The sequence below is a fragment of the Asterias rubens genome, chromosome 13 (assembly GCF_902459465.1).
Source record: "Asterias rubens chromosome 13, eAstRub1.3, whole genome shotgun sequence".
Classification (NCBI taxonomy): Eukaryota; Metazoa; Echinodermata; class Asteroidea; order Forcipulatida; family Asteriidae; genus Asterias; species Asterias rubens.
The window spans coordinates 11,437,758-11,464,059 of record NC_047074.1 but is presented as its reverse complement, the minus strand read 5'-3'; the positions used below and the strand labels follow the sequence as shown (position 1 = coordinate 11,464,059).

The 26,302-nt window shown below is 39.0% G+C and overlaps 2 protein-coding genes across 2 annotated transcripts; both read right to left on the bottom strand.

Moving 5' to 3' along the window:
- Positions 1-822: 822 nt before the first annotated feature.
- LOC117298723 (tyramine receptor Ser-2-like) lies at positions 823-2,076 on the bottom strand. Its single transcript, XM_033782039.1, has one exon. The coding sequence runs from the start codon at positions 2,074-2,076 to the stop codon at positions 823-825; it is 1,254 nt and encodes a 417-aa protein (XP_033637930.1).
- Positions 2,077-6,136: 4,060 nt separating this feature from the next.
- Positions 6,137-7,375, bottom strand: LOC117298722 (gastrin/cholecystokinin type B receptor-like). The gene has a single exon (XM_033782038.1). It carries the CDS (start codon positions 7,373-7,375, stop codon positions 6,137-6,139), a length of 1,239 nt encoding a protein of 412 aa, XP_033637929.1.
- Between the last annotated feature and the right edge of the window lie 18,927 nt (positions 7,376-26,302).

The window sequence follows — 26,302 nt, the reverse complement described above, 5'->3', positions numbered from 1 at the left end:
GATAAATTGGTTCATTTTTGCAAATTTGTTTTTTTGTGTGCATACTATGTTTGGATACAGCACCAAGTCAGGATACTGTCTTTGTTTTCTTGTATTAACTACGATGACAAATTGGTTCATTTTGCAAATTTGTTTTTTTGGTGCATACTATGTTTGGATACAGCACCAAGTCAGGATACTGTCTTTGTTTTCTTGTATTAACTACGATGACAAATTGGTTCATTTTGCAAATTTGTTTTTTTTTGTGCATACTATGTTTGGATACAGCACCAAGTCAGGATACTGTCTTTGTTTTCTTGTATTAACTACGATGACAAATTGGTTCATTTTGCAAATTTGTTTTTTTTTGTGCATACTATGTTTGGATACAGCACCAAGTCAGGATACTGTCTTTGACAATAGGAGACTTTCCAACGCTAGGTGGCAGCAGACATACCGGGTAAATTTCCATTGTTTACGTAGTTCTGAACATACGTATAATAGGAGACTTTCCAACGCTAGGCGGCAGCAGACATACCGGGTAAATTTCCATTGTTTACGTAGTTCTGAACATGCGCATAATTCTGAGAACAATGGATTTACCCGGTAAGTCTGCTGCCCTCTATCGTCCCAGAAAGTCTCCCATTCTGAGAACAATGGATTTACCCGGTAAGTCTGCTGCCCTCTATCGTCCCAGAAAGTCTCCCATTACTCCCATTGTCCAGTACCTTCAAAAGCCCTCCGTTTACATCTCTACCGAAATGAAAAGGAGATTCTAAACATGGTCTTTCAGTCATGATCTTTCCATTTCGGAATGCAATGGTGTTTATTCGCTGCATGTATCTACACCGCCATTAACATGTTCTCATCGTCTTCAATGCTTGAAGGGCAGTCCTTGCGAAATCGTCTGTTCGCAACACCATAGATTAACGGATTCAAAATGTTATTGACGTACACAGAGATAGTGGTGTATCGCACAACATCCAAGACATGGTAAGGTATTGGACTGCCATTAATTTTGGATAAAAGTAAGGCTACATACAGCCAGTACGGGAACCATGTCACCAGGAGTACAACACTGGTCCCGAACATCATTCTAGTGGTCTTACGTTGAAGTGAAACACTTTCATTTTTGCCCTTCTTTGGTTTGTTTGGTTTTACGTTCCCAGGTGGGCGGTTAGTTTTGGCTGAATTAACGTTACCTTGAGTAGTAGCAGCCTGGTCGTTTCGGTGGAGGGACTCGTTGGCGACGCCTGCTGGTTTGCCGCTCGTTTCGGTGTTCTCTGGTCGTCTAGGTGTGGACGGTTGATCACCATCACTGCGGAAGGGCACTGAGAGTGGTACCTTGCCTGCGATGGCTGGTATAGGTTCCTGTATGGTATCATCGTATTGAGAGGAAGACACTCTTGAAGTGGCCGACAACTCATGTTTTGTATTAGTACGATGCTTACTTAGAGCATTTACTTTCACATGCTTTCGTATGGCCATGTAGACCCGCCCGTAGCAAACGCAAATGACACCCAGCACCAAGACATACAATACAAACTGAAACGTAAGAAAAGTTTTTTGTAGCGCTCTTGTGGCTGGGAGCCAGATAACCTCTAGTATACGCGGACTAGCAAAGAGCATCGCCCCAGCGTACGCACTGAGAATCATCATCTTGGCTCTGAAGCTATTTAGCAAACGGTTGTTCGGCCGACATACGCAGTCATACCGGTCCACTGCAATCAAGCCGGTCAACACAGAAGAGGCAAACACATTCACCAAGGCTATGGCTCCTAGGTAGCCTAGCGCCGGAGGTGTCTTCTTGTTTTTTAGAACAAATATATAGACAGTAAGGTTGTAGACTCTCATTAGGCAGACGGTGAGGTCCATCCCGGCCAGTCCCGTGATTAGGACTTGGGTGCTTGTCTTATTATTTTTGGGCCAAAACACGCGTAGAATGAGACTGTTCCCCAAAATCCCGACAATCATCACGACAATGTAGAAGATGATCTTTAGTATAGCATTGAGGGTCAACCCGACATCGAGTACCTGTGGTTGTTCATTTGGACTCCAGTCCGCGGTATACGAGGTCTCTACAGATGCGTTATCCATTTTGATGATGATGATTATTATGATGATAATATTGGTTATTATTATTATTATTTGCAAATTGAAAACCACTATCTGATTTGAGTTAATGGTTTATCACAGTCAACACTAACCTGTTAGACTTGATTGAATAATAGACCTGGAGAGCTTCTGCTATTTATTCTGACTTCATGGGTGATTTGTCATCATCACGTAGACGTCTTCAGGCATAAGCACATTGCTTTAGATGGAGAAACGGTAACGTTTCATTACCTGGAGTTTACACACGTTTTTGTAAAGAAGGGAACCGGAGCTGAAAAGATACCTTAACACGAGTCATTTAACATAAGGCCAAGACAATATTAATACGCAAGACTTGAACATTCAGCTTTCATCCCGTTCAAAGGAGTCAGTACACAGCATTTTTGACACTCCTTTTTCGTGTAGTGACGAGAGATTATTATTAACTGCTATTTATTGAGTCAACCACGCCGACAGTCTGTCCGCTTCGATAATAACAAGCCCGTCCAACCACGAAAACAATAACCACCGTTAATGTGTTCTATCGTCAGTGAAGCAAGCAACATAGAAGTTCCTTCCAGGCCTCTTTCGGCAAAGGCGAACGAAGCTCATGTTGTCGTCGTAAACGGAGTAACACAAGTGAAGTCGCACGTGCGCTCCTTTCCTTTTTTTAAACCAGACGGGCGGGGTGTGCGCAATAACAACATTATCGCCTTCTGCATTAAGGCCGGTTTATAGTCGGTCGCGCGATGGTCGCGCGACGGAAATCTTGCGCGCAATCTTAAGACTGTGGCCTAAAAACCGTGTCTTTTTATGATCGCGCGTCAAGATTTCCGACGCCCGACCATCGCGCGACCGACTATAACTCGGCCTTTAGGCTCATAGATCGCACCAATCAGACGCGTCTGTACTCATTGAGCATACAGAGCTACTCTCACTCATCACCCCTAACTCTCTATGTGTCTCTGGAGAAAGTGTCACCAACAAACAAAAATCACTCGTTGCATCACGTGACAGGATCATAAGTCTATAGTCAATCCAAGCAACAAAAAAGGCTTGACCTTGACAAAATTGCCACTGATATTATATTTTTTGCAACGGTGTCTTTAAACCATCCAGAACACCATATCAAAATAGTAGAAAAAGTCAGCAGGGGAAATGCACAATTTGCACATATTGAACATTGCCGTTTTCGCCTCTGTTTACACTAATGTATGTATACATACACCCTGATATGCATGCAAATATCTTTTGAAACCCTCCAAAACAAAGTAGAAAAAAGTAGAAAAAAAGGAATTACAGAAAATATGCATAATTTGCACAAATTAAAAATTGCCGTGTTTGCCTTTATGTCCACTATTGTATGTGTGCACCTGATATGATGTAGAATTAATCATTGTCATCTCGAATTTTCGAGCAAATATGTCTCTTGAAACAAGTAAACCCTCCCAAATAAAGTATCAATAACTGAACAATGTTCAAAGTATCAAAGGTGTCAATCAATTTTAGTTTATGTGGAGGGTTTCAAGAGAATTTTGCATCAAAAGTTTAGGTAAAAACTTTACTATTATCAGGGTGTATGCATACAATACATAAGTGTTTTAGAGGTGAAAACGGAAATTATTTTATATTATGACTAATCATAAAAAGGCGAAAACGGATTTTTTTGGTTTATATTATGCAAATTATGCATTTATTCCCCTACTTGCTTTTTCTACTTTTTTTGACATGTCGTTCTGGATGGTTTAAAAAAACTGTTGAAAAAAAAAATCATTTCTGCTGCCATTTCGTCTAGGTCAAACTACAAGGCTACAAAGGGCGCAATGGGATATCGAGCATGCAAGAAATATTCTATATTATAAATTGGTGTTTAATAATCCGATTGGTTAATGCACTCCTTGTGTTCACAGGCTTAGGTTTGATTGACCTTATGACATTATTTCCATTCATACATGGACTATGGAGGTGGATTGGCCCGTTTCAGCTGCAGGATTGTAGGCCCTTCATCACGCTGCCTCCATCTTGGTCATGTTCCTCGCATCGAATAACAATAATGGATGCTAATAATTATTTTGCAATTAGGAACCAGACTTTTGCGTTCTTACAGCCTCGGTTTTGGTTACATTGATACAATGGAAGCAATTCAAGATGGGTGCACCGTGACTGGTCTATAGGCGACAATGTGCCCCTTGTGGCAGTTATTTTTGGTCGAGAGTCCAAATCGTTTAAGAACGTAGACCTCAACTTGAAGTGGCTGTTGGGCTTGAGATGAAAGAAAATCTCATCTTAAGAGTGATGTTTGAAGCCGACGCATGGTGTGAATAATAAGCATGAACTATAAATAAATATAGTAAACTTGCGGGTCAACAATGTATTAAATCTCTTGTGTGGGAGTGCTGGCTCCTAAAAGACTATCATGTATTACTGATCAACATTAATCATTGTGGATTATTAAAAAAAAATCATCTGTAAATTTACTTGAAAGTAATCCTACTTGAAACAATACCTGGATAAAATAAACGGGATAGGCCTCGGAAGAGGTGGAAAAATGACTTCATAATGAACAGCACCTTCTACCTGAAACATCGAAGAGCGCAAGATAGGCAAGAGTGGAGAAAGAAAGTTCGTGGAGCAAACGTCCTGCAGGATACGGTGCAAGATTGATTGATTGATTGATTGAAATATACTTGAAGTTACTGTTTAATACTTATTTTTTTTAGCCAAGTTGCCAAACTTTGCTTTGAAATCTGAAATGTATAAGGACAACAATGAAACAAAATGTGCGATGTATGTATTTATGTATGTATAATAATAGGCATGGACATCATCCACTGTATGAAACTGGCAGGAGAGCATACTATAACTACGACTAGGATGACATGAGCTTGATTAGGAGGGTGTGTGTACAGCAACAATACATAAATTAACATAATTATTATAACGTTGCAAAGAATAATTCTTTTGATACTTAAAGATGACGCCATCTTTATATGAGCCGTTGTTTTAACCCTTAAAGGCACTGGACACTATTGGTAACTACTCAAAATAATTGTACCAGAGCATAAAAACCTACTTGGTAACGAACAATGGAGAGCTGTTGGTAGTCAGATACCATTGTGAAAAAACATGAAAACGTAAAGTTTTTAGAAAAGAGATAACCTCTCACTTAATTTAGGTTTTCTCGGTCAATTTCGGCAAATGAGCAGCCAATTTAACCACCAAGCTATTCTATTTCGCGCGAAAACGATGCTACTGAAAAGGGTCATTGGTTTTCGTTTATGATTAGTCAAACGTAATGTTGCGTCATTCAATTTAACAAAATAATCATTCAATTTAAGGGTACACTTTGCCTCGGATCGGACGAGTTGGTCTATAAAAAGCGTTTGAAACCGTTTGTTATAAAATGTGTATCGTTGGAAAGATGTTTTAAAAGTAGAATACAATGATCCACACAGATTTGCCTCGAAATTGCGTGGTTTTCCTGTTGCTTTGCGACCTAACACGGTCGGCCATTTATGGGACTCGCACCAATGGCCGACCGTGTTAGTCGACGAGGTATAAGGAAAACCGTGCAATTTCGAGGACTGTTTGTGTGGTTCATTGTATTCTATTGTTAAGACATCTTTCCAACCATATGTATTTTATAACAAACGGTTACAAACGCTTTCAAAGACCAACTCGACATGTCCAAGGCAACGACAATAATAACAACATCTTTGCTATTTTACAATCTCGATGACCAATGGGAGACTTTCTGGGACGATAGAGGGCAGCAGACTTACTGGGTAAATCAATTGTTCTCAGAATTATGCGCATGTTCAGAACTACGTAAACAATGGAAATTTACCCGGTATGTCTGCTGTCGCCTAGCGTTGGAAAGTCTCCTATTGAGTCAACAACTTTTCAGATTTGTTATTGTATGTATATGTTGGGATACATTGTGAGAATACTGGTCTCTCGTTTAAATCTCGACTAAACTACAAAGGAGATTTTAAACATGGTCCTTTACTCATACTATGATATTTCTTCTTCGAAATGAAAACGCGGTTATCCGCTGCATGTCTTAGCACGTTCTCATCTTCTTCAATTCGAGCAGACAATCCTTCCGAAATCGTCTGTTTGCAACACCATAGATTAACGGATTTAAAATGTTATTTATGTATGGCAAGAAACTTGAGTAGCGAAACACGTTCAAGACGAGAGAAGAAATTGGGTTGCCGTTGAGTTTGGATAAAAGTACTCCTACATACACCCAGTACGGGAACCAAGTCACTAGGAGTACAACACTGGTCCCGAACATCATTCTAGTGGTCTTACGTTGAAGTGAAACACTTTCATTTTTGCCCTTCTTTGGTTTGTTTGGTTTCACGTTCCCAGGTGGGCGGTTAGTTTTGGCTGAATTAACGTTACCTTGAGTAGTAGCAGCCTGGTCGTTTCGGTGGAGGGACTCGTTGGCTACGCCTGCTGGTTTGCCGTTCGTTTCGGTGTTCTCTGGTCGTCTAGGTGTGGACGGTTGACCACCATCACTGCTGAAGGGCACTGAGAGTGGTACCTTTCCTGCGATGGCTGGTATAGGTTCCTGTATCGTATCATCGTGTTGAGAGGAAGACACCCTTGTAGTGGCCGACAACTCATGTTGTGTATTGGTATGACGCTGACTTAAAACATTTATTTTCAGATGCTTTCGTATGGTCGCGTAGACCCGCCAGTAGCAAACGCAAATGACGCCCAGCACCAAGGTATACATTACAAACTGGAAAGTCAAAAAAGTTGCCTGTAGCACTTTTGTGGCTGGGAGCCAGATAACCTCCAGTATACGCGGACTAGCAAAGAGCATCGCCCCAGCGTACGCACTGAGAATCATCATCTTGGCTCTGAAGCGATTTAGCAAACGGTTGTTCGGCCGACATACGCAGTCGTACCGGTCCAATGCAATCAAGCCGGTCAACACAGAAGAGGCAAACACATTCACCAAGGCTATGGCTCCGAAGTAGTCAAGCGCCGGTGTTGCTTTCTTGTTTGCTAGATAAAGTGAAAAGACGGAAATGTTCCAGACTCTCATTAGGCAGACGGTGAGGTCCATCCCGGCCAGCCCCATGATCAGGACTTGGGTGCTTGTCTTATTATGTTTGGGCCAAAACACGCGTAGAATGAGAACGTTTCCAAACAGCCCGATAAGCATCACTACAACGTAGTAGACAATCTTCGCTACAGCATTGAGGGTCAACCCGACAGTGAGTCCCTGTGGTGGTTCATCTGGTATCCAGTCCGCGGGAGAGGTATCTACAGATGTGTTATTCATTTTTATGATGATGATTTTATTATGAAAATAATGGTTTTTATTATTTGCCGATTGAAAATCAGTACTGCTGTGAGTTTATTTTGTCACAGTCAACACTAGTCTGGACTGGGCTGAATTCTAGAACTGGAGAGCCTCTGTTATTTATTCTCAGTGTAAGCGTGACTTGTCATCATCACGTAGACATCTTCAAGCATATCAGTAAATTGCTTTGGCGAAACGGTTAAAATGTCATCGAGTTGTTTTGCGATTTCATGTAGAACGTTTCAGTACAACGGGGGTTTACACACGTTTGTAAAAAGCGGGGAAAACCTAAGACAATGTGCCAGACTTGAAATATCAGCTTGCATTCCTTTAGAGGAGTCAGCACAAACGCGTTTTGAAACTCCGTTCTCTGTAGTGACGGCAGAGATTACTATTAACTGCTATTTATTGAGTTAACAACGCTGGCAGGGTGTCCGCTTCGATAATAATGATAAAAAAAGCTCGTCCATCCATGAACAAAAATACTGCCGTGAATGTTTTCTGCCGTATATGTGAAGCACGCAACGGAATCTTTCAGTCATGCGAACGCAGCTAGTGTCGTCCTCGACTGAGATGCACAAGTGGTAATGCATTTATTGCCCTAACGGTCAGTGTGTGTGCTCACTAGAAGCGCGTCACCCAATCGCCTTTAACATCAATTAAGCGTAGATGTCGCACCAATCAGACGCGACTTCACTAATGTTCTCTCTCCCGTTCCTTTAAAGTGTCTGGAGAAAGTGTCACCTATACACACACCAGTCATTGTGGAAATATTTAAAAAATATTAATAATAGTAATAATGAATTATTCTTGTTTATATTCCTCATAATATAATCCTCTAATCTGATTGGTAAAAAAAACGGAGTCATGGAAATAGCAGCTGTACTATATGATGCATTCATGTACAGTACGAATAGCGTTCCATGTCACGGCGCGACCTTTCTTCGCAGACGACCGTTTTGCAATATTACACAATACAGAACTCGCCTCCCCTATTTGGGTGTCAACTCTCTTTTGTTTATGTTTGCATACGATTTTGACACCAAAAATGACACCCAGGATAGGCAAATGTGGGTACGCTGCTCATATTGCAAGGGATCAACTGCAAAAAAAAGAAAAAAAAAAGTGTTTTTAACTTTGTCTTAAAGGCAGTGGACACTATTGGTAATTTCCCGGTCAATGTTCCCTGTATACTGGACGTCTTTTGTAAAGCCAGACATGTAAAAAAAAAATCCATTCTGTATCTAGATAGCCCAAAGGGTATCGAATCTTAACTTGATTTTTTGTTTTGTATAAAGAAGTGGTCAATCTGAAGTAACAAGTCTTTTTAAAAGATGTTAGAATAGTGAGGAAAGACCGGCCGTTGTTCCCCGGGGGCAAACCCGGGGAAAGAGAAGTGTGAAAGGACTTAATTGTGCTTATCTGCGTTGGATTACGCCAACTCAAGCTTCATCTACATCTCCTATATGTTTCTATATCTCCTCTCCTATGCCCCGGGCTGACTCAAATTCCAGAAAGCCATGGCAGGACGGCGTATTTTTCTTCATACGTCAATAAATGGTTGTCTTGGAAACAGTCTTCTGTCCTTCTATGTCCTCTCATTACCGCCACTGTGCCTGTCACCTTCAAAACCTCAACACGACATAACTGATTTGCCATCATTATAGGGGCCTACATTCAAGTCGTAGTCACCACTCGAAGTCCGTAAGTACGTCGCTGTCCTTAGTCACAATATAGTTATGTTATAAATAGTGTGTGTTTGCTTTGCTTACCATGTTATACTCAAATTGCCAATAACCGGACTCAGAACATAATATGTCAATGGAGTCTAAAGAAGGCCATTTATCAATTTACTCTGGTTACGAAAGTTAAACTCACTTGGGGGTATTCGTCTACGCATTTCTTATGTGAATGTGGAGCTATTAAATACAGCCTCGTTATTTTATTTCCCCTGCTTGTACTCAAACAACAACAACATATTCAGTGTTTCACTCACGTTGCTTAACATAGCGATAAGAATGCTTTCTGCTTTACCGGCTAGCTTTTTTTTTAAGCCCGCACCTTGAAGTGGCCTTCAGGCCTAGCTTATGGGTCTGGCGACTTGCATACAAAAAAATAGCCAGTGAATTTCAAAGAAGACAACTATTAATTGTATTCTTTTACTCTTTTACGAAAGTTAAACCCACTTTGGGGTTTTCGTCAGAGTATTTTGTTTACTGAGAATGTGAAGTATTATTAAACGGCATCATTATTTTATTCCCCTATATACTCCCCAAAAAAAGCAGATTCAGTGTTACTTACACTGCCATTAATTTTTATTTTTTTATTTTTATTTTTTACGAATGTTTAACTCACTTGGGGTTTTCGTCAACGCATTTCTTCTGTGGAGTGGAGCTGTCAGCCTCATTATTTTATTCCCCTTGTACTAAATAAAATGAATAATAATACAGATCCAGATACACCTGGGTGAAGAGAAGCAATGGGGGACTTTTGGGACGCTGTGTGACAGCAGACATTACAAGGTAAAATCCATTGTCCTCCGTAGAGTGCGCATGCTCAAAACTATGAAGAAATGTAAATTTCCTGGTATGTCTGCTGCCACCTAGCGTCACAAAGACTCAAATTACAGTAAAGCATTTTGCTAAAGGACACAAGTGTCACGACCGGGAGCCGAAACGACACTCCAATGACTTGACCAACAGATTCGACGCTCTCAAAGCCATTGGACACTTCACAAGAATCACAAGACATGTGAAAAAAAAAATTAAAAAAAATAAGTTTAGAAATCGGTTAGGTAGCTGCCCCCTCCTTTTTCACTTTCAGCGGGACTAAAAACGTCGTTAAGCTGATTTTATAAAAGGGTTTTAAAGTCTTAAATTTTACATTTTTTATATAATAGTACAGGTTGAGTTTCAAACAGTTTCAGATAAAAAACTTGTTTTTTGGTAAAGAGGTTTACTGATAGCTTTTAAAATCCTCAAGCAATTTGTGGTTTTAATGGGATTTTTTTTTAATGCGTCGCCAGACACTCAAAGCCTATCTGAATGCCACTTCAAGCTGTTGCCACCTACTCATGGGGGCTGAAACAGTGCATGCGGATGTAGACTTTTTCTAACGGGTTGCTTTTTAAAGGGTTAGCTTCTGTCATTGTTTTTTTAGTTATGTTTTTGTTTGGTGAGCTTTTCCCGGCCGCGCTTTTCCCGGCCAATTTCACACAAAAATCCAAACCGTAAGTTTAATTACCGTTGGTTTTGAATACATCAAGAACACATTAGGAACCATGTAAACACAACAAAGGAAAACAATCCGATCATTTTAAATCCCGGCTCTGTCAGTTTTGTTTGAATAATGATCATCATTGACAAGCCAACACAATCAAAGTTTCACCAGTTTAGCACTCACTGGTCAAATAAGATAAATACATTTCATTGCACTACATAAAGGCTCAATCAATTTCGTAAAACCCTGTAGCAGGTATTCCATTTCATCAACTGGAATTACTTGCATTTTATTTGCCATTCAAAAATACACTTTGACCATTCTAAAGTTGAATGTCCACGACATTATTAGGTTGTATATAGGTTGTATAAAGTAACTTAACTTTGGATTGGTAAAGTCAAAGTATAGTCTTGCAAGCCACATTATAGTAGCAAAAGTAGAGATTTATAAAGGACAATATAAGAAAACTTAAAGTTAAAAGCGCCCTCGTGGCTTCACTATTCGGTGTGTGGTCTCCCGTTCCAGTCGCTTGGGATAGCGGTTCTACGAAGCTGTCCAAGCCACGAACGAAGAAGGCATTGAGAAAAGGCTACATACAACTATCGCTTCATCAATGAAGATGTTCGCCCGTTTGGGGAATCTTCTCTAAATTGAGCGATTTCACATTGCCTGAACATTAACATGCATTCGCTTATTATCAATAATTAATTTCCTCTGGCAGATTACTAATTCGCATGTGTGGATTAGAAACCCGTCCCTAGTAATCCGTCTGGTTGGATTAGTCTGGGCGGATTAATAATCCACCCCGGTGAATTACTAAATAAGTCATAAAAAAGACTTAAAGGCACTGGACACTTTTGGTTATTAATCAAAATAGTTGTTAACATATAAAAACTTACTCGGTAATGAGCAATGGAGAGCTAGTTATAGTATAAAACATTGTGAGAAAAGGCTCCCTCCGAAGTAACCAAGTTTTTGAGAAAAAGGTAATTTCTCACTAAAATAATAAAATACTTTAGCTGAAGCATTTTGTTATGCATCTGAAAGCGCACAAAGTAATGCAACAATGATTTGTTTCGTTCATTGTTCACTTGCAAATTCGATGACAAATTGAGCCCAAATGTTCACCATTTGTTATACTAAATTCGCCGCTAGCCCGTGAAATTCGCTTGCCGTAGGAACAGAGAGTTCCCTGCTTCCGTAAGCGCCGATTATATTATGCTTACGGTAAGCAGAGCAATGAAAATGGGCCCTGAGACCAACTTCATAGAGCTGTTAAGCACACAAAATTTGCTTAGCATGAAATTTCTTCCTTGATAAAAAACAGGAATACCAACCAAATTCCCATTTGTTGCATATTGCTTGTTACTGGCATTCAGCTGTTGTTAGCTTATAATGAAAATCACCCGGAAATTTGATTGGCATATCTGTTTTCATCAATAATTTTTTTCATGCTAAGCATCTTTCGTTTCATTTGCATTGTATAGTATTAGTAGCTTGCAGTGTTTTATAACATCGCAAGAAACGGAATTGGAATTGTTCTTTCTTTCATCTCGCAAGCGTTTGAATCACACTCTCTTCACTGTATTCAGTAAAAAAGAATAACAATTCTTTTTTTACTTATTTACAAGCCAAATTAAAGTGTATCCCTTGTACCAAAATCGATTATCTGTCAGTATTAGAGTGCTTTATGCCGCCCACGTTGTTTTTACTGTATCGTTATAAGAAACATAAAACAATCTCTCTCGGTAGACTAATAGACTTCCTAAAAAATCAATTATTAGTTAACGTTACAGTAGATTTAAAAAAATCACTTGAAAATGGAAAGATTAGACGAAGCTATGAGTTGGTAGGAGAGCAAATTCTTTTGAATGACTAAAATTAATCTGTAATAAAAATGAAGCATTCAAAAGTAAGTTTTTGGAGTAGTATAACGTTAACATTTGTATTCAGAATGAAAGATCGCGCCAGGCATGCAGGGCAAAACTGGCGCGCTCTCTTTATCCACTTGGGGAAGGTTGAAGACGCCATACTTGCTTTTCAGAATCAGAACCCTTGATTTCATCGGATAAAATGATTTCATTGGATAAACGTGCAGTGACGTAAGCTGTCTATACAGTATAATGTGTTTTGTTTGGTCCGAGATGACGTGTGGCAGCTGCACTTGCGATCGTCTGCAAATGAATGGTAGATGATTACGGACAGGTATTGACCTATAGGCTTGAGACCACTTTCTGACGTAAGTCCCAAGTAGTTAACATGGGGTACGTTCGTTAAGCTTCCCCGGGTCAACCCCGACGTGTGGCGTTTTTACCCACGTTCGTCCTAGAAAGTAAAAAAAACGCCACACACCGGGGTCGACCCAGGGAAGCTAAACGAACGCACCCTGTAACTGTTTCACGATTGATGAATTTGACATCCTGATGAATTATTGGATAAGAAAACAGCACGCTTGATTCGCAAGAAGTATAAGCCTGGCGTGGTCCGAGGTACCCAAACATGCATAAAAACCAGTAGTACATTAACAATTTCACACGCGGGTATCCTGCTACGCTCGCCTTTTTTTTTGAGCAAATTGAATGGTATATTAATTGTTAAAAATGTCTGCACGTCTTAGCCGTAACATTGCCTACAATTCGCCGCACATCACTGTATAACACGCATGGACATAGACCCCAAGCTGAACTCTTAAGTAAGATTATTATATGATGACGCCATCAAACAAATTTGAGTAATAATAATATTACTTATATAAAATACTTTTTGTAATAAAGCGCCTATTGCAAAAGCTTGTAAACGCATAAAGAGAACAATGCAAATACTATTAATATATACAATGAGTGAAAGATAGAGTACATATGCTGATTACAAATAAGCAGCTTCTGAGTTTTTAAACATGTACTAAGAACAGTGTAAAGAACTGACCTGGCGATTATGTTAAGGAGAAATGGACGAGAAAGTGTAGATTCGTGAATAGAATGTACGAGCCGAAGGTGAGTACATTGTAATCACGAATCTACTCATTAGAGTATATTATCTGACGTAAGCAATGTTCCCCAGTCTTTGTACTTTGTCAAACGACGTGTGGTCGCATTCATAACTATTTTGCAAAAATGTAGAGAAGCATATTATTAGTGCTTGTAACCTTAACGAATACAATGTTTTGTTTAAAATATTGTTTTTATCAGTGAGTTTTAAAGAAAAATTAACAGGATCATGTTTTTGGAAATTGAAATAATATAACATGTTTTCAGCTTAGTGATTCACATCGTGTTTTTTTTTGGAAAGCCAGTCATATTTCAAGTTGAACTATCACTTTATTTGTACACTCAACAGTAGAAAGTTGGATTGCATGTTGCGAGCCGAGGCAGAGTAGACTATAGAAAGCCAGCTTTATATCAAGAAAGACATGCATTGATGCGTTGCATATACCACTTATGTGTATCCCACTCCTGACACCAACATAAAAATGAATCAATAATTATGCTGAATACACAATACTTTTACACTTCTATACATTACTACACGATGTTTAGTTCCTACTACAGCGGACCGTATTCTGTCGTGAAATATAAAAACAAAAACAAAAAGTGTCCATTGTGAGTCTATTGTGTTACACAATTTACTAAGACAATGGTGCATGTCTAATTACTTATATTAGTCCATATTATATCCTTTATAAAAGAATAGATTGTGTAAGCAAAGAAACCACGAAAACACTTAAATGCCGTCGTGTGGAAGAGTAGTGTACGGGTTGACAAAGGCGCAGTTTTGTTTAGATATTGACCAAGAGAAGTCCCCCTATACGCAGGGCCATAGAAAATAATTATTTGACTTTAGAACGCTGTATTAACATGGCCGATACTATTAGTCCACACATCATTAAATTTGACACGTTTGGTCTGTATCCCAACATTTGCATGTGAGACGTCAGGTGTCTTGTTTCCAAATGTACGATCCTTGTTTTATGTTTTATCTTTTTGAGTATTTAACACTTCGCTGTCTTTTTTGTTTAAAAGATCTTTCCTTTAGTATCAGCGGTGATGGCTCCGCGGTGAGAGCTCGTGTCTTCGATCCCAAAGTAGTTTCTTTCTTCTTCACGTCTTGTTCAAGAGACTCAGAAAGCCACTCCACTGTTGCTCTAATTTGTATGTTCCATTCACTCGCACGATTTCTTCTATGAACATGGACTGCTTCTTCGGTCCTGTACGAGTGTGGAATGCCATGGATGAACGCATAAGATCTCAGCGGTCCGTTGGGCCTGGTTTGAAGTCTTCTTTCAAACGTGATCTTACCTGACAACTGTCATCTTAGCTTCCCTCCCATCGATCACTCCCACTTCACTAATCCCTCTGACATATTTGTTGTATCGCTTCTGATTGATTTGTTCTGGTATTTTGTACTTTTGAATTCGTGTTGTTATCACTGATCAAATTATGTATATCGTGTCATGTGTAGCTGTCATGTCTAAAATGACCGAATTCAAAACTCTGGTGTTTCTGATCAGCAGGGTGTGGGTTCGAATCCCCAGCCGTAACACTTGTGTCCTTAAGCAAGACACTTAACCACTGCTTCGTCCTTCGCAGGATGGGTCGTTAAGCTGTTGGTCCCACATGTTGTGTAACGCATGTAAAAGAACCCAACCCATGCAGTGCACTTATCGAAAAGAGAAGGGGGTTCGCCCCGGTGTTCGTGGCTGTGGCTGCTGTATGCGCCGTAGCACCTTGTAAACCCTTATAAGGTGCTAACTAATTGGTTCTCAAAACTCATCACTGCAACATTATATCTTTCTGAAAGTTTGTATATACTCAGCGCCTTGAGTACCTTGTTTGGTAGATACGTGCGCTATTATGCTTATTATAAATAATATTCGTCTGTCCTTTTGTTTGCGTGTCTGTCTGGTTGTTTGTTTGTTTGTTTGTGTGTTTGTTTGTTTGTTTGTCTGTACGTACGTATGGTGTCTTTTAAAAACTTCCTCTTACCCTATAAATCAGACCGAAATCATTCTCACTATCGTTCTTAAAAATGTAGACGAACGGGCATAAACTGTGTTTAAGCGGAATGGACGTAGTAGAAACTTGTTACGGACTGTACGAACTTCATGGGACGGGTTTGATCGGAATGGTGCCCCATGAGTTTGAGCCTGCTAAAACTTTTCGGTCGACCGTTCTCTGCAACTGTAGACGGAGTGGCAATGTACTTAGAGAAACTGGACACTATTGGTAACTGTCAAAAACCAGTTGTTTTGATTTGAGATTACACGGATGGCAAGGATTATTCTTTGATAATTTATTCATGAACTGCTACATGTCTGTAACTAGGTAGCTGTGTTTTAACTGCCTAAAGTCTGCCAAGAGAGGGCGCTATTACAATAACATGTAAAATCACCACACCAGTATTCTGAGTTGACTTGGTGTATCTCAACATAATGCACAAAATAACAAACCCGTGAAAATTTGAGCTTAATCGGTCATCGAAGTTGCAAGATAATAATGAAAGAAAAAACTCCCTTGTCACACGAAGTTGTGTGCTTTCAGATGCTTGATTTCGAGACCACAAGTTCTAAATCTGAGGTCTCGAAATCAAATTCGTGGAAAATTACTTCTTTCTCGAAAACTATGTCACTTCAGAGGGAGCCAATTCTCACAATGTTTTATACCATCAACCTCCCCCATTACTCGTTACCAAGTAGGGTTTTATGCTAATAATTAGTGCGAGTAATTACCAATAGTGTCCACTGCCTTTGAAACGAGAAGGAATTAACGGAGTTACCGCAATGGTCGAACTATAGACGCGGTTTTCTCCTCCATTGATTTTATCAATTAACCTAATTTTGCTTGGTATAAAAGGCAACTTTTTGCGGCAAATAAGTCTTGTTATAGCAAGCAAAGTAATATCCAAGTAGCATAAACAAATGAAAATTAATAATAATAATAAATAGCAAAATACAGTCCAACAAGATTAAATTTATCAAATTGTCTTCACCTGATTTAATTCATTTTTCATTGAAATAATCTCCTCACAATAGTTTCGATCAGGAAAATATGGGGAATAATAATTAACTTATTAAAAATAAAAAATAAAAATCACAATGTAATTTCATCAATTAAAATATTATGGCTGTACAGAAAGTTCAAAGAAAATGCTAAGAATTATTAAATACATAAACATAGTTTTCTGAAAACATAAGTCGTGTGCAAATCTTTGAACATTTTGTTGGCATTTGTTCAATCTAACCAATGTTGTGCACATATCAAACAAACAGGTCAAAGTAAATTTGAAAACTCTTTCTCCTTTATTATTACAAAACCAATGCCCTACTAAACTCAGTTAAAAGAAAAAAGAAACAAAATGCAAAACAATATTATGAAGAAAACCAAGCGATTGTAGACACTGTGCATGAACAGCAGTACTGTGGTGCAAATTCTTTTTACAAAAAAAAACAACCAATATATACAGACACAGTTTGACCCAGACCGTATCCGACTGGTGGTTACGGCTTACGACTACGACTGTTGCTAAGTGTGTTGCTAAGGACAAACAATTCTTCAACACACGATGATGCGGAAATCTGTAGCCAAAGCTGTAGCCGCTATTTATTCGGACACACTGACTGTTGGTACGATCCGAACATAAACCCGCTCTGAACCAAGATTCAATCCCGACCGATCCCCGAGACAAATCTGGCCGGTAAAGATGTCACCCATGACAGGTCTTCAAGTCCAAGAATTAGGACCCTTTTTTACGAGAGGGGGTGAGGAAGGGGATGTATGGGGGGGGGGGGTAAGGTGGGTTTCAGAATCTTGCTCGGCCGGCCATCAAGGTTCAACACAAATATGTATTGGATTATCTTAATGCAAATCATAATGGCTCAACAAAAAGTCTATAAATAAGCAGTGCAGCAAATATTTAAGACAAACAGGTCGCAGTTAAGAATTATGAAACCTTGTCAAAGTAATGGTATATTTCTGCCAACTGTGCTGTAAACACATTGCAGATGCCTTCTTTACAGCAATATGTGTTTGTTGTTCGAACCAAACTTGACCGAACCAAATAATGATGGACGAACAAAATACATAAACTCCCAAACATTGCCAAAACTTAAAACACACTGACTAAAAGATCAACATGAGTTTCTTATTATTACCTATTTTGTATTCTTCATTATTTGTTGATATTATTTTGTTTGGTTACATGTCTTTTTTGGCTGTAGCTCCACACTCACAACAAATAACACGCTGATGACGAACACCCTCAATTGAACCGGCTCTTCTCAGAGCCAACACTCACACTAAAGAGATTATTCAAGGTTTGCAATATTTGTTTTCAATTGAGTTTAACTTTTCGTAAAAAGAGTAAAGTTTGATTGGCCTTCTTTAGTAATCACTTTTCATTTTCCGAGTCGGGTAATTGGCAATTTGAGTATGGCAGCAAGCAAACCTGTGGATATGGACAATGGAACTGGAGGGCATTTAGTAATAATGACGGACTTGAAAATAATGATGAGTTTGTAGAAACAGAAACGTTGACGTAAATGAGGGGGACATGAAGTATTGAAACTCAAAACTGTACTCGATCAGGAAAACAAAAACTGTTTCCAAGACAACCAGTTATTGACGTATGAAAACAAACACTGTCATGCTGGCTTTCTTGCGTTTAAATCAGCCGACGACATCTTCAATACTTCTTCTCGCGTATGTCGAGAACAAAATCGTTTTAAATTCAGAGGCTTGGGCATGGAGACAGGCGATAAAAAAAATATGGACATGGATATGAGGCTTAACTTTTCCTTTTTGTTTTGTTTCTGTCCTGTATTAAGGCTTCGCTCCTCAAGCTCTGCTTTTCGGAGTTTGCCCCCATTATGACCATTCTGTATGCCTCTTTTGTAAGTTTAGTTGATACATAATATTTGTCTTTCTGTGAGAATTTTCTAAAATCTTTATTCCCAACAGCGCCCTCTTTCGTTGGACCAAACAGAGTGCTGTTGGGAATTCCCCAAAAAGTTCGCGCCATATGATTTTTACAAATTGTAAACTTTGATTTATTGTAATTTAATGCCAGATGAATTGGGTCTATGGTGCCTTGATACTAAGGTTCAACTATCTGTTGAGTTTTAATGTCAAATCAATCTCAATCTTGAGTTATTCCGTAGATAAGCTCGAAAGTTGCTTTCTGATGAACAAAAAACGAAGGCCAGGTCGTTACCCGACCCGAAAGTTAAAATCGTACGATTTTGGCTTTAACTTTTCAAATGTTGCCCAAGTCTTTATCTATCCGATGCCTAAGTATGAACATCATAGCTTTTATATTCGGTGAGATACAGTAACAAGCAAAATGGTAACTTTAACAACCTTGTCATGACGTCATCAATGACGTCATCATTCCAAAAAAGTGGCGGTTTCATCTACTCACTATTGCCTATGTACATACTTTTGTTTAAATTTGCTGGAGAAGGTTCAGAAAAAGAACGAGAGAAAAAACCCAGGACAATAACAATAGTTAGCCGAAAACCTAATAACAATAGTTGTTCGGCTGTTAGCCGAACACCTAAAAACAGAACAATAGCAATAGTTGTTCGGCTGTGAACACCTAAATACAGAACAATAGCAATAGTTGTTCGGCTGTTAGCCGAACACCTAAAAACAGAACAATAGCAATAGTTGTTCGGCTAACAGCCGAACACCTAAAAACAGAACAATAGCAATAGTTGTTCGGCTGTTAGCCGAACACCTTAAAACAGAACAATAGCAATAGTTGTTCGGCTGTTAGCCGAACACCTAAAAACAGAACAATAGCAATAGTTGTTCGGGTGTTAGCCGAACACCTAAAAACAGAACAATAGCAATAGTTGTTCGGCTGTTAGCCGAACACCTAAAAACAGAACAATAGCAATAGTTGTTCGGCTAACAGCCGAACACCTAAAAACAGAACAATAGCAATAGTTGTTCGGCTAACAGCCGAACACCTAAAACAGAACAACAGCAATAGTTGTTCGGCTAACAGCCGAACACCCAAAAACAAAACAAACAATAGTTGTTCGGCTGTTAGCCGAACACCTAAAAACAGAACAATAACAATAGCTGTTCGGCTGTTAGCCGAACACCTAAAAACAGAACAATAGCAATAGTTGTTCGGCTGTTAGCCGAACACCTAAAAACAGAACAATAACAATAGTTGTTCGGCTGTTAAGCCGAACACTTAAAACAGAACACTAGCAATAGTTGTTAGGCTGTTAGCCGAACACCTAAAACATCACAACAACAATAGTTGTCGGCTGTTAGCCAAACACCTATAAAAGAAGAAGAATAATTATTAAGAAAAACTCAAACAAAAAAGAACAAAAATAAGAGGGGAGAGGTTGATGATATAAAACATTGTGAGAAACGGCTCCCTCTGAAGTGCCATAGTTTTCGAGAAAGAAGTAATTTTCCACGAATTTGATTTCGAGACCTCAGATTTAGAACTTGAGGTCTCAAAATCAACCATCTCAACGCACACAACTTCGTGTGACAAGGGTGTTTTTTTCTTGCATTGTTATCTCGCAAGTTCGATGACCGATTGAGCTCAAATTTTCACAGGTTTATTATTTTATGCGTATGTTGAGATACACCAACTGTGACAATTACCAATAGTGTCCACTGCTTAAATGAGTTACCACACACACAATAATTTGAATTCGCTGCTTGAGAGAGAGAGAGAGAGAGTTGCTACGTGGGACTCCATTGTGGGACTCCATTAGAGAACACCACATGAGAGAAATAAATGAGACTTAATCTTGTTTTAAAATTCTGGATCTTTTTTCGTTTCTTTTGACGACCAGGCTGCAACTAATGATGGCTGTAATTCAAAACCCCCCACTCTGCTGTTTTGGGTGCACAGTTGTAGACACGACGAGTCATCAGCGGATGACAAAAGGCGTCATAGATTGTTTTTGTCCAAACTGGTTGTGTCCAGGACGTGATGTAGATGAAGTTACATTTTCGGTTGGAGGGAGAGAAATTAATTACAAGAGTGAACAAAAAACATCAACGTCACGTTAATGTCAAACGTAATATTAGACTTATTAAAAGTCACCACAAACATATTTTGTTTACAGGATCTTGGGAAAAGCTCAGGTCTTCTTTTGTCAGGAAAGTGACATAATCATCAATGAGGCGGATGAGGCGCGATTGACGTCTTTGAGGCTATTGTGACGCATACTTGCTTCAGTAAGGCGTGTGATCAACTCCTGCAAAACATACGCTGCAAAAACAGCCAAGTGACGTCAGAAATCGCTCCGCATTTGCATTCGCAGAAAGTATTGAACCGCATACGGCATGGGTGATGCAGTTAAGATCATAATGCTCTATGTTGATCGACCTCATGCAGTATCTGACCAATTTAAAGGGAAACAAGATGCACGTTTGGTAATTACTCAAAACAAGTATTAACTTAAAAACTGACTTGGTACCGAGGATGCTTTTTACCAGTTGTTAGCTTTGGTTTGTAAATTTTATGGAATGGGCCCAAAATAAATCAATTAATTATGATTCAGTTATTGATACGCGGGCTACATATAATATTACTTATCGCAAAAATATGAATAAAATAGTCAGATATTTATAGTCATTGACTATTTCAGCCATTATTTTGTTTTCGCAAGATTGTTTTCGAATTGGAAGTCATTGAATCAGCCATCCTGGGTAAAAAAAAATCAAAATGCAAACTACAAATGAGTATTTATTCAGTGACAAAAAGTGATGGATGAGACAAATTATTTGACAGTGAAATGTTCAATGTACTAATAACCAACCTACAGTCTAACAATAACATCGAACTGTCACTAACAGTAACATCGAACCACTAGTAATAACATCGAACTGTCACTAACTAGCTGAAAGCAGAGAGGTTCATGAGAAAAACAATTTGAAAAGTTCAAGGTTTCAAGATTTATTTACCTTCCACAGTATACTAAAGTCTTATACATCAGGCAATAATACGTATGTACATGTTTCATTAATACAGTTTAGCAGGTATAGTAGATGTTATACACTTATGTGATGGGAGCTCACTAAGAAGCAAAGCTAAAAAAAAAAAAAAAACGTGAGCACAAACAGGTACACTCGTTGAGCCCAAACCCAACACCCATGTAACTTCAAATACAAAGATAGCACAAGGTAGGGTTCAATGGGCATACTGTAATTTCATTACTAAGGGAATTAAAGGGTAGCGACGAGTTCTTTAACGGTCGTTTAAAACCGGCAGGGTCGTTGCCGCGTGATAAAGGCCCCAGCCGAAGGTTGTGTGACGCGCGCGCGCTTCGAAAAAGATTACGCGTGCGCGCTTAGAAAAATGTTAGGCGCTGTTACTAATGTCCGTTCCGCGTGATAATATTGGCGTACGCGCGCGCCCGACACGCGGAAGCCAGCCGGTTATAGATAGCTCCAGCTGGTCATTATCAACCGTTTAAACACCCCACGTGACGCGATCTCGACCAATAGGAGTAGCGAAACTGTCTGGGGTATTTATGAATACAAATTTAAACTACAAAACAATAGACATACGAACAAAAAGACAAAATGAGATCAGCAGAGCAAACATAAGTAAGGATGTACATGTACTCTAAGAAGTTTATTATGTTTAAAATGAAATCAATTCTTAGTTAAGGTTACAGTAGATTTAAAAAAAATCACTTGGAAATGGAAAGATTAGACGAATCTGTGAGATGGTAGGAGAGCAAATTCTCTTGAATGACTAAAATTATTAATCTGTAATAAAAATGAAGCATTCAAAAGTAAGTTTTTGGAGTAGTATAACGTTAACATTTGTATTCATAATGAAAGAGTGCGCCAGGCATGTGCAGGGCAAAACTGGCGCGGTAGCTTTATCCACTTGGGGAAGGTTGAAGACGCCATACTTGCTTTTCAGAATCAGAACCCTTGATTTCATCGGATACAATGATTTCATTGGATAAACGTGCAGTGACGTAAGCTGTCTATACGGTATAATGTGTTTTGTTTGGTCCGAGATGACGTGTGGCAGCTGCACTTGCGATCGTCTGCAAATGAATGGTAGATGATTATGGACAGGTATTGACCTATAGGCTTGAGACCACTTTCTGACGTAAGTCCCAAGTAGTTAACACGGGGTGCGTTTGTTTAGCTTCCCCGGGTCAACCCCGACGTGTGGCGTTTTTACCCACGTTCGTCCTAGAAAGTAAAAAAACGCCACACACCGGGGTCGACCAAGGGAAGCTAAACGAACGCACCCTGTAACTGTTTCACGATTGATGAATTTGACATCCTGATGAATTATTGCATAAGAAAACAGCACGCTTGATTCGCAAGCAGTATAAGCCTGGCGTGGTCCGAGGTACCCAAACATGCATAAAAACTAGTAGTACATTAACAATTTCACACGCGGGTATCCTGCTACGCTCGCCTTTTTTTGAGCAAATTTAATGGTATATTAACTGTTAAAAATGTCTGCACGTCACATTGCCTACAATTCGCCGCACATCACTGTATAACACGCATGAACATAGACCCCAAGCTGAACTCTTAAGTAAGATTATTATATGATGACGCCGACAAACAAATTTGAGTAATAATAATATTACTTATATAAAATACTTTTTGTAATAAAGCGCCTATTGCAAAAGCTTGTAAACGCATAAAGAGAACAATGCAAATACTATTAATATATACAATGAGTGAAAGATAGAGTACATTCCTAAACTGATTACAAATAAGCAGCTTCTGAGTTTTTAAAAATAGACAAAAAACAGTGTAACCTGGCGATTATGTTAAGGAGAAATGGACGAGAAAGTGTAGATTCTTGAATAGAAAGTACGAGCCGAAGGTGAGTACATTGTAATCACGAATCTACTCATTAGAGTATATTATCTGACGTAAGCAATGTTCCCCAGTCTTTGTACTTTGTCAAACGACGTGTGGTCGCATTCATAACTATTTTGCAAAAATGTAGAGAAGCATATTATTAGTGCTTGTAACCTTAACGAATACAATGTTTTGTTTAAAATATTGTTTTTATCAGTGAGTTTTAAAGAAAAATTAACAGGATCATGTTTTTGGAAATTGAAATAATATAACATGTTTTTAGCTTAGTGATTCACATCGTGTTTTTTTTTGGAAAGCCAGTCATATTTCAAGTTGAACTATCACTTTATTTGTACACTCAACAGTAGAAAGTTGGATTGCATGTTGCGAGCCGAGGCAGAGTAGACTATAGAAAGCCAGCTTTATATCAAGAAAGACATGCATTGATGCGTTGCATATACCACTTATGTGTATAAGTGACACCAACATAAAAATAAATCAATAATTATGTTGAATACACAATACTTTTACACTTCTATACATTACTACACGATGTTTAATTCCTACTACAGCGGACCGTATTCTGTCGTGAAATATAAAAACAAAAACAAAAAGTGCTCATTGTGAGTCTCTTGTGTTAAACAATTTACTAAGATAATGGTGCATGTCTAATTACTTGTTTAACTATTTGGAATATGGGTCTTTCAGGAGGACACTTGACCATAATATACACATTGTCCATATTATATCCTTTATAAAAGAATAGATTGTGTAAGCAAAGAAACCACGAAACACTTAAATGTCGTCGTGTGGAAGAGTAGTGTACGGGTTGACAAAGGCGCAGTTTTGTAGATATTGACCAAGAGAAGTCCCCCTAACGCAGGGACATAGAAACTAATTATTGACTTTATGAACGCTGTATTAACATGGCCGATACTATTAGTCCACACATCATTAAATTTGACACGTTTGGTCTGTATCCCAACATTTGCATGTGAGACGTCCGGTGTCTTGTTTCCAAATGTACGATCCTTGTTTTATGTTTTATCTTTTTGAGTATTTAACACTTCGCTGTCTTTTTTGTTTAAAAGATCTTTCCTTTAGTATCAGCGGTGATGGCTCCGCGGTGACAGCTCGTGTCTTCGATCCCAAAGTAGTTTCTTTCTTCTTCACGTCTTGTTCAAGAGACTCAGAAAGCCACTCCACTGTTGCTCTAATTTGTATGTTCCATTCACTCGCACGATTTCTTCTATGAACATGGACTGCTTCTTCGGTCCTGTACGAGTGTGGAATGCCATAGATGAACGCATAAGATCTCAGCGGTCCGTTGGGCCTGGTTTGAAGTCTTCTTTCAAACGAGATCTTACCTGACAACTGTCATCGTAGCTTCCCTCCCATCGATCACTCCCACTTCACTAATCCCTCTGACATCGCTTCTGATTGAACTGTTGTGGTATCTCTGCACTTTTGAATTCGTGTTGTTATCTCTGATCAAATCATGTATATCGTGTCATGTGTAGCTGTCATGTCTAATATTATGACCGAATTCAAAACTCTGGTGTTTCTGATCAGCAGGGTGTGTGTTCGAATCCCAAGCCGTGACACTTGTGTCCTTAAGCAAGACACTTAACCACTGCTTCGTCCTTCGCGGGATGGGTCGTTCAGCTGTTGGTCCCACATGTTGTGTAACGCATGTAAAAGAACCCAACCCATGCAGAGAAGGGGTTCGCCCCGGTGTTCGTGGCTGTGGCTGCTTTATGCGCCGTAGCACCTTGTAAACCCTTTTAAGGTGCTAACTAATTGGTTCTCAAAACTCATCACTGCAATAATATATCTTTCTGAAGGTTTGTATATACTCAGCGCCTTGAGTACCTTGTTTGGTAGATACGTGCGCTATTATGCTTATTATTAATAATATTCGTCTGTCCTTTTGTTTGCGTGTCTGTCTGGTTGTTTGTTTGTTTGTTTGTTTGTTTGTTTGTGTGTTTGTTTGTTTGTCTGTACGTACGTATGGTGTCTTTTAAAAACTTCCTCTTACCCTATAAATCAGACCGAAATCATTCTCACTATCTTTCTTAAAAATGTAGACGCACGGGCATAAACTGTGTTTATACGGAATGGACGTAGTAGAAACTTGTTACGGACTGTACGAACTTCATGGACGGGTTTGATCGGAATGGTGTCCCATGAGTTTGAGCCTGCTAAAACTTTTCGGTCGACCGTTCTCTGCAACTGTAGACGGAGTGGCAATGTACTTAGAGAAACTGGACACTATTGGTAACTGTCAAAAACCAGTATTCAGAGTTGCTGTATCTCAACATATGCATAAAATAACAAACCCGTGAAAATTTGAGCTTAATCGGTCATCGAAGTTGCGAGATAATAATGAAAGAAAAAACTCCCTTGTCACACGAAGTTGTGTGCTTTCAGATGCTTGATTTCGAGACCTCAAGTTCTAAATCTGAGGTCTCGAAATCAAATTCGTGGAAAAGTACTTCTTTCTCGAAACCTATGTCACTTCAGAGGGAGCCAGTTCTATTTTATACCATCAACCTCCCCCATTACTCGTTACCAAGTAAGGTTTTATGCTAATATTTAGTATGAGTCATTACCATTAGTGTCCACTGCCTTTGAAACGAGAAGGAACGGAGTTACCGCAATGGTCGAACTATAGACGCGGTTTTCTCCTCCATTGATTTTATCAATTAACCTAATTTTGCTTGGTATAAAAGGCAACTTTTTGCGGCCAATAAGTCTTGTTATAGCAAGTAAAGTAATATCCAAGTAGCATAAACAGATGAAAATTAATAATAATAAATAGCAAAATACAGTCCAACAACAATAAATTTATCAAATTTTCTTCACCTGA

What these genes read in the sequence shown, in the direction of transcription:
- LOC117298723 (XM_033782039.1), bottom strand. Translation starts at nt 2,076, where the DNA reads ATGGATAACGCATCTGTAGAGACCTCGTATACCGCGGACTGGAGTCCA.
- LOC117298722 (XM_033782038.1), bottom strand. Translation starts at nt 7,375, where the DNA reads ATGAATAACACATCTGTAGATACCTCTCCCGCGGACTGGATACCAGAT.